The sequence below is a fragment of the Microcaecilia unicolor genome, chromosome 12, assembly GCF_901765095.1.
Source record: "Microcaecilia unicolor chromosome 12, aMicUni1.1, whole genome shotgun sequence".
NCBI lineage: Eukaryota > Metazoa > Chordata > Amphibia > Gymnophiona > Siphonopidae > Microcaecilia > Microcaecilia unicolor.
Window position 1 is genome coordinate 35,645,490 of NC_044042.1, and position 16,358 is coordinate 35,661,847.

The 16,358-nt window shown below is 43.1% G+C and overlaps 1 protein-coding gene across 4 annotated transcripts in view; it reads right to left on the minus strand.

Annotated features, from left to right (window-relative positions):
• GRAMD1B (GRAM domain containing 1B) overlaps positions 1 to 16,358 on the minus strand; it is a 348,426-nt gene that overhangs the window by 21,616 nt on the left and 310,452 nt on the right. For all 4 annotated transcript variants that reach the window (XM_030221469.1, XM_030221470.1, XM_030221471.1 and 1 more), the window contains 4 exons: positions 5,780 to 5,864; positions 5,187 to 5,290; positions 3,565 to 3,660; positions 1,221 to 1,301 (listed from right to left, as the gene is read on the minus strand). In XM_030221469.1, the coding sequence (XP_030077329.1) occupies positions 1,221 to 1,301; positions 3,565 to 3,660; positions 5,187 to 5,290; positions 5,780 to 5,864 (366 nt within the window). The remainder of the gene's footprint in view (positions 1 to 1,220; positions 1,302 to 3,564; positions 3,661 to 5,186; positions 5,291 to 5,779; positions 5,865 to 16,358) is intronic.

Genomic DNA, 16,358 nt, shown 5'->3' on the forward strand with positions numbered 1-16,358 from the left:
TCTGTTCTGCCCGTGCTCAGAGTCAGCTGAGCATGTGAAGAACAGCCAGTCACTAAGCTGCGTGTATGAAAGTCGTGTATATCTCCATTCAACTTTCTTTTGACACTGCCAGAGGAAATAACTTCACAACAGGAGCATCAACCTTTTGTTTACTTCTAGCTTGTCCTTTCCTTTTGGGGAGGTTTCCTTTTCTTTCGTGCTGTTTGACTCACACAGACTGTTTTAAATTCATTTCCTGGGGCACTCGTGTCTTCCCTGCCCCCCCCCCCCCCCCTCCGGGCTGCGGTCAGCGATCTCCCTGCTCCGGCACATGGGTCCTTCTCCTCCTGCAGGAGTGGCAGAGGGCCCTTGTAACTACTACTACTACTCAACATTTCTAAAGCGCTACCAGACTTGTAACCATGAAGAACTGTCAGGACCACAGCTTCATATCTCCTGTTAAATTTTCCACAATAAAGACAGGGGCTGCTTCTGTGTATCACTTGGAAAATGGCTGTGCTTCACTTTAAATGAACATCTGTATAGTAATTAGCTCATTATAATAACTTTGCATTCAATTTTTGTTAGCTGCTACCGTGACAGAAAAAGAGCTCGGCGAACCCTTTTCTGCATGTCTTACTGTACTCTGTGCTCGCTAAACCACGACTAGAACCAGTGTAAAAACCAAGCTGCTGGCTCGTTAGGTTTTGTGCATCTGGGCCTCAGTGAGAACAAGTATTCTTGTCCTTAAACAACTCTTACTCTCGTAGACTTCTACTGTATTTAAGACCTTCCTGTCTTTCATGCCCTAAGTGACTGAAAAGAAATTGTAGAAAGTAGTTTTACAAGAAGCTGTTGTTGCAGGATGTGACCGAAGCAACTAACCTGGGGGAGGGGGAGGGGGGTTCAAAAGAGGTTTGGGCCAAATTTCTGAAGGAATAGGCCATAAAAAAATGATCAGCCAGGTAAACTTGTGAAACCTTTTGCTGATCCTTTGAAACGAGCTAGGAGAAATCTGATGTGCTTTTTGAGACCTGCTGGGTACTGGTGGCCACTTTTGGAGAAAGGATGTTGGGCACCATAGACCTTGGTCTGACCCAACATGGTTTTTCTTATGTTTGGTTCCTCATAGGTAACATCTTGCTTGACATCAGAGTCATTCAGACATTGCCGCTCCCTGCTCAAGCTTCTCCTCACTGCTTTCTTACAGTCCACAGTAGGATAGTAACAGTGTCATATACCTTGTCCAGGAGAGCATTCTGCCAGAGTCTGAACATCATCATGTACGTCCTGTCTCGGGCCCCAAAAGAAGTGAAAAAGTGCTGGTAGAAAAGAAGTAAAAACAAGTCACTATAGACACTCTCTGTGTCTCACACATCTATTGTCAACACTCCTGTTTCCTATACGTCCACAAGTTCTTCCACCTTTAACATCACCCCTTCACTCTACTCCACTCCTACTGTCATACATCATTTTCCCCTCTCCTGTCTGCTCCTCCCATGTTACTGAAATGAGCCTGGACTTTGATCTCTACTAAAGGTTTGGTATCATGTGAATAACAAGCACACATACATACTTGCTAGTTGTTGCCTAGTGAACATTCACCAGAACATATTTCCTACATTCCAAACACACCACTATGCCCCCCAGGCTCAATTTATCCCAAACATAAACAAAATATTAACAAGCCGCATCCTATGCAGATCAGCTCATTAATACTAAAATGGTTTAATGCACCATGCAATCTGTGTGATGCCTAAAGAAATTAACTACATCTAAAGAAGTGCAGTTGACTTTGGACAAGGACATCAGTAGTCTAATGTGTTTGTCAATGACTCAGCCTTCTCTTCAGCCCCCCACAACCAAAAAAATAGAGGCTTTAAGCCCTAACTGCCTCCTTCCCTTTGGAGACCCTTTCTCGACACCCAGGAATACAGCATACAGGAATTACCAGGCACGGTAACTACAGATTCCATCATAGAATTTGAATTCAGCATATTGCATTTTGGTACCTAAGTTCTGGCACACTTTACAGATTTGATCCTTTATTGGGTAATAATATAAGTAGTGGGTGCCTCCTTGTAGACATTCCAATGCCTTACTATGGGAATCTTCTCTATAATAGTATCTAGGTACTCACATTCCATTATAGAATACTAGAGTAACCCAGTATCAACAAGCCTTAGTTTTAGTTTTTAGTTTAATAGTGCTTACTATACCGTTCTGACTATGCAGGGCAGAGCAGTGTACATACTACAAAAATTTAAAGAAAAAGGAAAGGAACTCCACTTTCGATAGGAAAGTAAATTCAATCACACTGAAAGAGACAGAGGGAAGACAGGTGGAGAAAGGGAACTAGGGGGAGAGGAAATAAAAACTTTATATAGTAGGAAGGGGAACAAAAGGAGAAAGGAGTGGTTGGTGAACTCTAACTGTCTGGTACTCCGAAAGCATGCATAAAAAGCCAAGTCTTAGGTTCAGATTTAAAGTTTGGAAAGGAGAGATTGCTACAGAGGGACAGGGGAAGATTGTTCCAGACATAAGGTGAAAGAAAGAAAAATGCGCAATGCCTAGTTGATTCTAAATATGCAAATTTGGGACTTGGAAGGATTAGACGATGATCATTAATGGAGCGGAGAACTCTTGCTGGAGAATAAGGAATTATGGGACAGGAAAGGTAGTCAGGTAAAGCTACTCGGAAAGCCTTATATTTAGGTGCTGAAAGTTGCACCAGCCATAGATCTGGTCTAACTATGGGCAGCCAAATGCAGCAAGGGAGTGTGTAACCTACTGTATTTTGTAAGTTGCATGCATAACCCCACCCATGTGAACCCCCCCCCCCCCTTGCATTTACACATGATCCTCTGGGTTCTATATGTGGGGACTAAGGGACTTGTTTACTAAGGCTTACTAACATTTATAGCATGTGCTAAAAATGAGAATGCACTAATGCTAGAGACACTCATATATTCCTATGGATGTCTCTAACATTAGTGCACGCTAAAAATTCTAGCACGCCTACAGCATGGCTTAGTAAACAGGGCTCTAAATTTGCTCGTGGAAATCAGTGCACATTGACAATTTGTGCATGCAAATTAATTGATTAATAAGCCAATCAGCGCCAATAATTGGCTGCTAATAACCAATTGTTGGCATTAAATGCCTTTAATTGGGATTTATGCGCACATCATATTCTATATCAATGTGCGCGGAAATCCTATAGTGCGTAAATTCAAGGGGGCATGGCCAGGAACATTCTAGGGGAGGGCGTTCCCAGAATTTGTTACAGAATAGACCCAATCGGTGCCTAACTTAGGCGCCGTTTATGCGCTTAGCCACTATTCTATAAAGGAAACTTAACTTTTTCAGTGCCGATTTCTTGGCGGCATTTACAGAATAGTACTTAGGTGTTCTGCTGCCAGTTATGCACTTAAATGTACACTTACCCACAAAAGGAGCAGCATTCTGTACATTTATGTGCTCAAGTGGCATGTAAATTTAGGAGCCCAGTTCTATAATTGCACCCTAATGGACACCAAAGAGAAAAGCTTAGGATGACATGCTGCATAGGTCATGGCCACATACCTTCTCAGTGTCAGTGCATACTTGAATGGCATTGGGAATCAGCCGGGCCGTTTTCTCCTTCGTCATAGAACAGATGTCCTTTAAACGAACTGTGAGCTAAAAGGTCAGAGCCCCACCGAAGAGAATCCAAACCAAAAAAGAAAAGCATTAGAACAGGAAAAATATCTGCTCTATCAGAACATGCAGTACAGCAAAACATATAGGGTTAGATTCTGCGCCTGAAAATTCTGCCCGGAAAAAAAAATATGCCTAGGCGTATTCTCTAAAGTATGACTATATTTTATAGAATTCACTTACATTTACATGCAGTATATAGAATACGCCTAGCACCTCTCCACGCCACCAAATTTAGTTGCGGACATTTACGCCTCGTTTTACTTGGCGTAAATTCCGACACCTACATTAGGTGCAGAGTGGGTGTATTCTATAACAATGTGCATAGATTTTAGAAACACCCATGCCCCGCCCATGGCCATGCCCCCTTTTCAACTATGTTACTTACATTAGGTGCAGAGTGGGTGTATTCTATAACAATGTGCATAGATTTTAGAAACACCCATGCCCCGCCCATGGCCATGCCCCCTTTTCAACTATGTTACTTAGAATTTACGCACTCCACATTACAGAATACGCCTGAGTTTTGTGCATAAATATTAATGCCAATTAGTGCTGATAATTGCTTGTTAACATGCAATTGACAGCACTGATTAGCTAGTTAACCAATTAAGTTATGTGCAGTATTATAGAATATGCTTCGATTTCCATGCAGAAATTAAGATACGATATATAGAATCTGGCAAATAAGGGCCAATATTCAGCTGCAGTATATCCAGTTAACTAAAATCAGATATTCATAAACTTATTATCCAGTTATGCAGGTGGTGCTGAATATAATGGCCTATAGTTACCACATAAAGTTACTTGATTAACTTTAGGACAGTGATTTTCCTGTCCAGTCTTACCAGATGACATTTGAGGTGCTGTACATATTACATGCAGGTACTTTTTCTGTCCTTGGAGGGCTCACAATCTAAGTTTTTTGTATCTGGGGCAATGGAGGGTTAAGTGACATGCCCAAAGTCACAAGGAGCTGCAGTGGGAATCAAACCCAGGTTAGCAGGATCAAAGTCTGCTGCACTAACCACTGAGCTACTCCTCCACTCCAAGAATAATGGCATTCATATACAGAAAACTGAATCTATGACTTGATCCTATTAACCACTTGCTCATTATTTGTACCTGAATCAGATAATTTTGAGCCCCCTTGAGCTATTTCAGCTTTAATTATGACTTCACTATCAGGTTATTCTAACTTCCTTGATTTAACAGTATGCTCATGTGCTCTTGACCGACTGTTGGCCCTCCTCCAAGTTCTCATTTAAAAGTTGTTCCAGCTCCTTCTTCATTTTTAACCCTAGTTGCTCGGTTCCACTCTGATTAAAGATGAAGCCCATCCCATCAAAATAGGCTCCCCCTTTCCCCAACATGTTCCCCGGTATCTAAGAAATCTAAAGTCCTCTTGCTGTAGCACCATTGTCACCCATGCACTGAAACTCTGGAGTTGCCTCCGAGGTTCTGCTCCACTAGCATAGAGATGGTAAGGAAACCCAAAGAACACTCACCAGAGTTTCCCAACGGAAGATGTTGCTGTAGAAACAGATCCAGTTTTCAGAGAGGTAGAGTCGTCCTTGCAAGAGAATGTCTCTTTGAAGGGCACAGGAATAATCTGCAAATGTACAGGAGAGGAGAAGGCAATAGACTGTGATATCAGGAAATTCTCACATGCTGCAAATTAATTCTAATGCTGATCGCTATACAAGCAAACAGGTGGTACGTGGCTTGACTGTAGGAGAGAAGTCCTCAGCTGAGATACTGCTGATTTACAATTTTTCCGAATGTCTTGTCTTAGTCATTTTACAATAAAATACACTAGTTGAAAACAATCTTGTAGTATGTATCTATCTTGCCCTCATGCAGTAACAGCAGAAATAAACAATTTGAGGATACTTATTGGGATGTGTAAGGGACAACAAACAGCTTAGGATAAATACCCCTCCCACTGCTTCCCACCTTCCAATCCTCCAGGATTCCCAGAGTAAGCACACTGCCCTCAGGGAGTAGGAGACAGGGTTGTGTTCCGGCCTGCAGAACCCAAAATTCACTGTTTTCTTACCTACAATGAGACGCTCACAATCCGGGAGCTGTTTGAACTTACCTACAATGAGACGCTCACAATCCGGGAGCTGTTTGAAGAGCTTTCGAAAATCTTCATTTCGCTGCTTGTACGTCGGACTTAGAACCTGAAAGGACAACATCCAAGTTTACATGAGAAAGTATATCTATTTGGATATGTTTGTGGGATAGGAGAGATAGACAAAGGGCTGCATTTTACAAGAAAGACTAGGAAGGAATTAAAGAGTCAATATTTAGACTGCGGGAGGGAGCCCGGCTAACTCCCTCCGTCGGCGGTCAGCCCAGATATTCAATGCTGGGCTGTTTCTGGTGACCTGCACTGAATATCAGGTTTATTTTTAACCAGTTTAAAGTTAACTGGCCAAGTCGATATTCAAAGATAGCTGGTTAACTTTAAACTGGCTAAAAATATACCAGCTATTTAAGCAGCCAGACGCAGCCACTTACAATAGCCGGATATGAATCAAATATTCGGAGATAACTGGCTATATCACACAATGTAGCCGGTTATCTGCTAGGCACTAACCGGGAATATTCAGCGGGAATAATTGGCTATCCCTCGCTGAATATTGCCGGATAGTTGGTTAAGTGCCTTTTAACAAGACAGGTGCTGTTCCTAGCTTGATAAAAGGCACTGAAATTGTTTTGAAAATTTTGGGGGGGGGGGGGGGGTGTAAGAACTCACATATTAGTCAAAACTGAAGAATAATGATAATGGGTGATCAGCATCTTGTACTGCAGGAAGCAGGATAGTGAATAGCGGGGAATGAGGAAGAGGGGTACTGGCTCTGGGAAAACAAATTGAGGACAATTCTGGTTGCCGCATCTCAAGAAAGATATAGTAGAATTGGAAAAGGTGCAGCGAAGGGTGACTAAAATGATAGCTGGGATGGGACGACTTCCCTATGAAGAAAGACTAAGGAGGCTAGGGCTATACAACTTAGAGAAGAGGCGGCTGAGGGGAGACATGATAGAGGTATATAAAATAATGAGTGGAGTGGAACAGGTGGATGTGAAGCATCTGTTCACGCTTTCCAAAAATACTAGGACTAGGGGACATGAGATGAAACTACAGTGTAGTAAATTTAAAACAAATCAGAGAAAATGTTTCTTCACCCAATGCATAATTAAACTCTGGAATTCGTTGCCGGAGAACGTGGTGAAGGCGGTTAGCTTGGCAGAGTTTAAAAAGGGGTTAGATGGTTTCCTAAAGGACAAGTCCATAAACCACTACTAAATGGACTTGGGAAAAATCCACAATTCCAGGAATAACATGTATAGAATGTTTGTACGTTTGGGAAGCTTGCCAGGTGCCCTTGGCCTGGATTGGCCGCTGTCGTGGACAGGATGCTGGGCTTGATGGACCCTTGGTCTTTTCCCAGTGTGGCATTACTTATGTACTTATGACAATTCTATAAAAGACATCTATATTAAGTACCTAGAAGGCACCTACTGGGAACCTATTCTATTAAGGAAAGTAGCCTATATATACGTTTTTGCATTTATTGTAAATGCTCACACCTAGACTGGTGAGAGAAGCTCCACCCATACTTCCCCAGGCTCCATCCATGTGAACACCCACCTGTAAAGTATACATTATTGAAGATTGCCAGATTATAGTTATTTACATATGTGTTCACATATGCACAGAAATGAATATGTATGTTTATTGAACAAATTTGCTATACCACCCTTTCTGGTATTCAGGTCAGACTGGTTTACAATAGTCTAGTTAAAATCAAGAAGAAAAGAAAGTCATAAAAACTGATAGGAAAGGACACACTTCATACCAATCACATTAAAACAAAATAAACCAAAGAAACAGAGCAAGACAGGCAAAGAGGGGCATAATCAAACGGGGTGCCCAAGTTTTCCTGAGGGTGTCCTCGCAAGACTTCCCCGCGAGGGGAAACCCATATTATCGTAAAAAAGATGGTCGGCCATCTTCCGTTTCAATAATACGGTCAAGGACGCCCAAATCTCCACATTTAGGTTGACCTTAGAGATGGTCGTCCCTGATTTTTGGCAATAATGGAAACTGAGGACGCCCATCTCAGAAACGACCAAATCCAAGCCCTTTGGTCATCGGAGGAGCCAGCATTCGTAGTGCACTGGTCTCCCTGACATGCCAGGACACCAACCGGCACCCTAGGGGGCACTGCAGTGGACTTCAGAAAAAGCTCCCAGGTACATAGCTCCCTTACTTTGTGTGCTGAGCCCCCCAAAACCCACTCTCCACAACTGTACACCACTACCATAGCCCTTAGGGATGAAGGGGGGCACCTAGATGTGGGTACAGTGGGTTTGTGGTGGGTTTTAGAGGTCTCACATTTACCACAAGTTTAACAGGTGGGGGGGGGGGGATGGTCCTGAGTCCGCCTGCCTGAAGTGAACTGCAGTACCACTAAAACTGCTCCAGGGACCTGCATACTGCTGTCATGGAGCTGGGTATGATATTTGAGGCTGGCATAGAGGCTGGAAAAAATATTTAAAAAAATTTTTTTTTAGGGTTGGAGGGGGTTAGTGACCACTAGGGGAGTAGGGGGAGGTCATCCCCGATTCCCTCCGGTGGTCATCTGGTCATTTAGGGCATATTTTTGTGGCTTGGTCGTAAAAAAAGAAAGGACCAAGTAAAGTCGGCCAAGTGTTCGTCAGGGACGCCCTTCTTTTTTCCATTATCAGCAGAGGAGGACTATGTGTTAAGCTCGCCCCAGTCCCGCCTTCGCTACGCTTCTGACACCCCCCCCCCCCGGGAACTTTGGTCGTCCCCACGACGGAAAGCAGTTGAGGGTGCCCAAAATTGGCTTTCAATTAAGCCGATTTGGGTGACCCTGGGAGAAGGACACCCATCTCCCGATTTGTGTCAAAAGATGGGCCCCCTTCTCTTTCGAAAATGAGCCCAACAGCCATCTAATCTTCCAGGCAATCCAAAACACACCGACTGCACAAACTTAAGCTGTGTCATAAGTTAATTCAAAATAATGAGTTTTAAGTAGATTTTTAAATTTACAAAATGAAGAGTCTGCGTGAATTATTGGTGGGACAGCATTCCATAACTTTGGAGGTAAGAAGAAAAAGACGGAATTCCTAGTTGACTCATAACAAGCTTTTATATAATACTTGCCATCTAACATTAGATGGCTCCTTACAGAATTACTTTCTTAAGAGCTCCTTCAGTTCCAGTCTATCCCATTAACAGTCCCTACAGCAGAGGTTCCCACAGACCTCTCGTATAACTGATAATTTCTTTCATTTGAGTCATTATGTAAGTTTATATCTGGGGGTTGATGGGACAGAACCGGGAGCCCCTCAACCAGGAAAGAAGGGCATTCCAGTCACTGTCACTGGCTTCAGCTCCTCCTGTTTCTTGGATCATTGCTATAGGATACCAGCATAGGAGTGATAGCTGTAGGGGTAGCCCATAGTTTTTCCATCTCCCCTCCTTCTTCCTGTCTTTGCAAGTAAGGGGCAGAAACACAGGCATATCCTTGGAGAGAATCTACCTGGACGGTTAGAAGGGGGGGGGGGTGTGGGCTTGGGGAGGGGGAGAGGGAAGGAAGGGTCACTGTCAGGGGAGCAGGAGAGGGCTCCAGAGAACTTTAAAAAATTATGTGGGTCCCAGCCCAATATTCAGCCAGGCCGCGTAACTCTTATGTGGGTCTCGGCTGAATATTGGCCAGGCCTGCATAAGTTCCAGCTCCCAGTCCGCCCAAAATTATCCCCCGATATTCAGTGTTGGTGCCTGGACATAGCCCAGCACTGAACATCAGCGAATAATTTATCTGGCGATGATCAGCATTTTTAAAAAGGCTGACCGCCACCGGCTGAATATTGGAGGGATTGAATACAAATTATGAATTAACTAAGAACCCCCCCCCCCCCCCATTATACTAATGTATTTTCAAAGGAGGCTCATTTTCAAAGCACTTAGCCTCCCAAAGTTCCATAGAAACCTATGGAACTTAGCCTCCCAAAGTGCTTTGAAAATATGCCTCAAAGTATCATATGTGCTATGGTACTTTGAGGCATATTTTCAAAGCAGTTTGGGAGGCTAAGTTCCATAGGTTTCTATGGAACTTTGGGAGGCTAAGTGCTTTGAAAATATGCCTCTTTGTGTGTCTAAGTGCTTTGAAAATGTAGATGATGGAGATAAAGACATGTACGGTCCATCCAGTCTGCCCAACAAGATAAACTCATTACATAAGGTATGATGTGATACTTCATAGGTATACCTGATCATGATTTGTCCTTGCCATTTTAGGGCATAGACCGTAGAAGTCTGAACCACAGACAGTCATACTAAATGTTTCAACAATTGCAAAGTATTTTGAAACTACGTAAGGGGTCACATTTTTTCCAGACACCATGTGGAATATGGACTACTGGAATAATATGTGCCATTGATAGTGTATGCTTTGCCAGTGAACTGCGCGCAGAGTGCATAGACAGCACATAAATTATATAGTTCTATCATTTACATATGAACATGGAAACACCTAGGAGGAAACATTTACACCAGTCACATGGCTGGTGTATGTGATATTGCCTTAACATATGTGCGTTTTAGGCCATTTGCACTAGTATTCTATAACGGAACGTAGGCGCCTACTTTTTATTACAGAATAGGCTTAAATAGGTGCCATAACCAATGCCTATAGCAGGTTCCGTGTTATAGAATTACCCTCATTAGGTATTAGCCTTTCCCTCCCTACCCCCTCCCTGGAGCCTCCGACAAAGACCCCCCCCCCCCAACCTATCATAATTCAATTTTTGGTTTAATTGAATAATTATATTCCATTCTATACTCATAAAAAGGAGAATGAGACATATTTAAAAACAGAGTATAGGGGTATGGTGCAGGTATGCAACAAATCTGTAATTTTGTTAGATTTTTTGAAACTCCTTTTCTTTAGACCAGTCTTACACTGACTGATTGTTTTCTTAGCTTTTTCTCTATAGGTCTTTGTCTTTTTTTTTTTTTCAGTCAAAAACAGCAGAATGAGAACCGCTTTTCATTTAGGGAATCTAAATCATAAAACAAAGGGTCCAATTCAAACCTACCTTCCCAGGGACTATCCCAGGCAAAGATGGGATTGAGAGGAACAGTTCAACATTTTGGGGCATGTGAATCTCTTCTGTATAGCAAATACTGGAGGCCTGTGAATCAGGCCAAAAGTGTTCAACCGCCCTCAGGCCAGGCACAATTCTCGTCAAGCACAGGATCACTAGAACCCTATCAAAATTCCTTTGCTATACCAATACAGGCAGGGCTGACCTTAAAGGAGTGCAGGACCTGTGGTGGATGTGCCAGAGTGCCCCCTCCCCCCCCCCCCCCCCACCAGAAGCTGAAAATATCAGGGCTCTGGAAGGTGGTGGTGGGGCGGGGGCTCTAAATCTATTACTGCTAGTGTCAGACCCTGTGCTCACTGCTGTCACTAAGGTCCACTGGCTTGCAGAAGTGAGACAGGCGATACCTTTTTATTGGACTTTAGCTTTTGAAGGTAACCCTTCTTCTGACCTGAAGAAGGGTTACCTTCGAAAGATAATCAAAAAAATAAAAGGCATCATCTTATTTTCTTTCCTATGTTTTATTTCAACTTATAACTATAGTAAAGAGAGACGTACCGGGGGGGTGGGGGGGGGGAAGATATAGCTTGGTCAGAACAGAATGCCATGACTTGTCACTTTATACTCTCTTTTGCAGGGATGACTTTAGGGGTGTGCAGCCTGTGTGCTGCTCTTTCAGGGGCATAGTGGCAGCTTTAAAGGGGCGTCATTACTCATAGTGTTCCAGAAGGATACTCCTATCACCCTGCCACCAGCCATGGAGTGTGCTGCTCCTCCTGCTTGCAAAGGTTGCCACTAGCATTAAATTCACCCCTAATTATTTGAAATGACACAACAGGGTTGATATTCAGACCGCAGGAGTTAGCCCGGCTAACTCCCGCGGTCAGCACTAAACCCAGATATTCAATGCCGGGCTGTTTCCTGTGACCAGCATTGAATATTTGGTTAATTTTAGGCCAGTTTTAACATAACCGGCTAGGTCGATATTCAGACTTAGCCGGTTATATTCAAACCAGCCAAAGATATTCTACATATTTATTTATGCATTCTTGTATCCCACTATTATCCAAAAACAAGTTTCGGTTCAAAGTGGCTTACAATTTACATTTTGGTGGGGTTGCAATAGTGTTGTGCAGTGTGGAGAGGGCATCTGTAGTTCATGTGGTTATTCATAGAGTTCTTGAAGAGACAGAATTAAAGAGGAAAAGGTAGTGGTAGCTTTTGTGTTCAATTGTAGAGTTTTGGTGATATTTATTCATGTAGTTTTTAAAGAGGTAGATTTGAAAGGAAGGCAATGATATCTTTGTGATTAGCTGTAGAATTTTTTTAAGAGGTAGATTTTCATTCTTTTCTGAAATGGAGGAGATTTGTGATGCTTAGGTAGTTTCTGTTTTCTGGGCTGGCATTTCTTGAGGATAGTTCAATCATGTTAAGCATATATTCGGGTGCCCTTCTGAATGTCACATGGCCAAATATAGCCGCTAAAGTGGAGCTGAAAATCGGTGGTTAGCCAATTATATCAGGCGATATAACGGGCTATCCACTAACAGCTATCTAGAGATATTCAGTGGGAAACAGCCAGCTATCCTCCGCTGAATATTGCCGGATAGCAGATTATGAGGCATTTAACCAGCTAGGTGCTGATCCTGGCCAATTAAATGCTTTTGAATATCAGAGGGAAAGACTCAAAGTACACATATTACACATTATCCCCTGGATTCTATATAGAGTGACTGAAATTTTGCATGCAAATCTGGTCATATTCTGGACTTGCGCACACAACTTAATTACTTAACAAGCCCATAAGTACTGATAATTGCCACCTAACAAGCAATTGCTGACTCTAATTGGCATTAATTAGAATTGACATAACACAACTTGCTAGGCGTATTCTATAAAGTAGTGCACGTAAATTCTAATGTGCGCTGCCAAAAGGGAGTGTGGCCATATGCGTGGAATGGGCGGGTTGTGGGCATTCTGAAAACCTATGCGCAGGGTTGGAGAATATACCTGCTCCATGCCTAACTTAGGCGCTGGTATTTACACCAAGTTTTACATAGCATTAATGGACACACCTAGAGTTAGGAGAATGCATGGCTACTAGGCGTATTCTATAAACCCACTAGATGTAATTCTATAAACCACACCTAAATCTAGGCATGGTTTACAGAATACGCCTAGGCAGAAATAATTTTGGCACTGATTTTTCAGATGCCAGAAATATATAATTAGTCCTATCTGCACAACAACCCAACCTCAAAACACAAACTATGCAATTTTGCTGAAATGTATGCCTGTATGTTACCACTTAGGATACTTACTGAACATTTGAACTTTTACCTAAGGGTATAAGTAACTGAAATGGCAAAGAGGGGCATAATCGAACAGGGCGCCTAAGTTTTCCTGAGGGCATCCCTGCAGGGCGGCCCCGTGAAGGGGCAGGGAAACCGCTATTATCGAAACAAGATGGGCGGTTATCTTTCGTTTCAATAATACGGTCGGGGACGCCCAAATCTAAACATTTAGGTCGACCTTAGAGATGGTCGACCTAAATGTTGAGATGGCCGTCCCCGGTTTTCGGCGATAATGGAAACCGAGGATGCCTATCTCAAAAACGACCAAATCCAAGGCATTTGGTCGTGGGAGGAGCCAGCATTCGTAGTGCACTGGTCCCCCTTACATGCCAGGACACCAACCGGGCACCCTAGGGGGCACTGCAGTGGACTTCACAAATTGCTCCCAGGTGCATAGCTCCCTTACCTTCAGTGCTGAGTTCCCCAACCCCCCCCCCCCAAAACCCACTTCCCACAACTGTACACCACTACCATAGTCCTAAGGGGTGAAGGGGGGCACCTACATGTGGGTACAGTGGGTTTCAGGTGGGTTTTGAAGGACTCCCAGTTACCACCACAAGTGTAACAGGTGGGGGGGGGGGGGGGGTAGGCCTGGGTCCGCCTGGCTGAAGTGCACTGCACCCACTAAAACTGCTCCAGGGACCTGCATACTACTGTCATGGAGCTGGGTATGACATCTGAGGCTGGCATAGAGGCTGGCAAAACATTAAAAAAAAATTTTTTTAGGGTGGGAGGGGGTTGGTGACCACTAGGGGAGTAAGGGGAGGTCATCCCCAATTCCCTCCAGTTGTCATCTGGTTAGTTTGGGCACCTTTTTGAGGCTTGGTCATGAAAAAAAATGAACCAAGTAAAGTCGACCAAATACTCATCAGGGACGCCCTTCTTTTTTCCATTATCGGCCGAGGACGTCCATCTCTTAAGCACGTCCCAGTCCCACCTTCGCTACGCCTCCGACACGCCCCCGTGAACTTTGGTGACGGACTGTAGTTGAGGGCGCCCAAAATTGGCTTTCGATTATGCCGATTTGGGCGACCCTTAGAGAAGGACGCCCATCTCCCGATTTGTGTCGGAAGATGGGCGCTTCTCTTTCGAAAATGCCCCTGAAAGTGACTCTCAACAATGGCCATATACCCCCAGATTCTATACAGTGTGCCTAGAGATCCATGCAGAAATTGGCGCAGATTCTATAACAATGCGCACAACTTAAGAAGCTTAACAAGCTAATGAGCACTAATTGGCACTGATTAGAATTTAGGTGCACAACTCACTAAGCGTATTCTGTAACAAAGTGCTCCAAACTTCTAACGTGTGCAGGTAAAAAAGGGCATGGTTATGGGTGGGGAAATGGGTGCTTTGTGGGCATTCCGAAATTTACACACATTGTTATGTGGCCTGGTAAACCTAAATCTACGTTCAGGGATTTACACCAAGTTTTCGTTTGTGTAAATGGATAAATGTAGATTTAGGTACTGAAATGTGAACTAAGCACATTCTATAACTGGCGTCTAAATCTAGGGACCGATTATAGAATACACTTAGTTGGCACTGATTTCATCGCCAATTTTTTAGGCACCATATATAGAATCTCCCCCATAATGGACATGTGAGATGCATTCTCAGTCGTGTTCCTAACTGCAAAGTTATGCGTGTGATTTTAATTACACAGGAAATAACCAATTTTCAAACAGCATATGCATGCAAATTTTCTTGCTGAAATCTAGGGGGATCAATATTTAAATCCCATAGCTGGTGCTATTTTTAAACATCGGCTGCAGCTTGTGGCCGGCATTGGATATACGGATACAGCGCAACTGTCATCACTATCTAAATACCGAAAACTTTGAGACTGCTATCTGGATAACTTTAGGATAGCATTTTCTGCTCCCCTAAAGTTATCCAGACAGTAGTCTGATTAGTACCACTCTCCGGACAATGTCCTTGTCCACCTTCACTCCGCTCACATACAGCACCTACTGCACTTAAATGTAACTCGCCTTGAGCAGCAACTGAAAAAGGTATGAGCCAAAGGTGGAATTAAATACCGCCCTGGCACTATCCGAACAATGCTGAGGGTGTCTGTAATGATATTTATTTATTTATTTGTTGCATTTGTATCCCACATTTTCCCACCTATCTGCAGGCTCAATGTGGCTTACATTGTTCCGTCATGGCGATCGCCATTTCCGGAGTGAGAGATACAAGTGGTATTACATTAGAGATCATGATTGGCATAGTAGATTAAGGAAACAAGTATAAAGGGTTCATATTCGGAATTAGAGATAGAGTGATATTGTGTTAAAGTTCATTCATGGTAGAGTAGACTTTAGTAGTCAAGTACATTCAGCAGCACTAGCCTACAGCACTAGCCTGATAAATACCTTTAAAAACTGGGGCGAGGGTGTACAGTCTAGCGATGTCACCTATTTACTAAATAGTGCAACACGTTCAACATAGGTTTTAATGTGTGCTGCTAATGTGGAGTTCCACACACAGGAGGCAAATTCTATAACAGAGTGTCATCATTTATGCACCCTAATAATGCAGGTAGGGACATGTGTCCTAAAGAAATGCACACACATTTATTACAGCTCTATGGCTTGCATAACTGTTAGGTCTTAATGTGAAATTCACACATGTAACTTGCAGTATTCTGTACACTGTGCGAGTAAATGTCAGCCCCACCTATGCCCTGGCTATGCCCCTCCCCTATGAAGAGCCCTCAAACAATTGTGCACTATGCTATTTTAGCGTGCAATTATAAAATAGTGCTTAGGTGCACTACTCTTGTTTATGCATGTATGTGTCGAGTACACCTATGTGCGGAAATGTCAGTTTCTTAAATTTAGGTGACCTATTATAGAATGAAGGGGTTAATGTGCTAAACACCCATGGTGGGAACAGATGGGAGTACACCTTGCATTTAATGTGGAGTGTTATTAGCACGTGTTAACTGTTAACATTGTAGATAATGCGGAACAATTAATAACACCTCCAGGGTATAATTAACTAAATTCCACATTAGTGGTTGTACTGTTAACGGTGCAGTGATGACCATCAACCTGTGGAAGTGGCAAGGTTGACTTCTTTCTGTTACCACAGAGGTTTTATACATTCAGTTAACACGCATTATTAACTAAACAAATCTTAAGCAAACCCCATGCTGATTTTGTGCAGGATGCG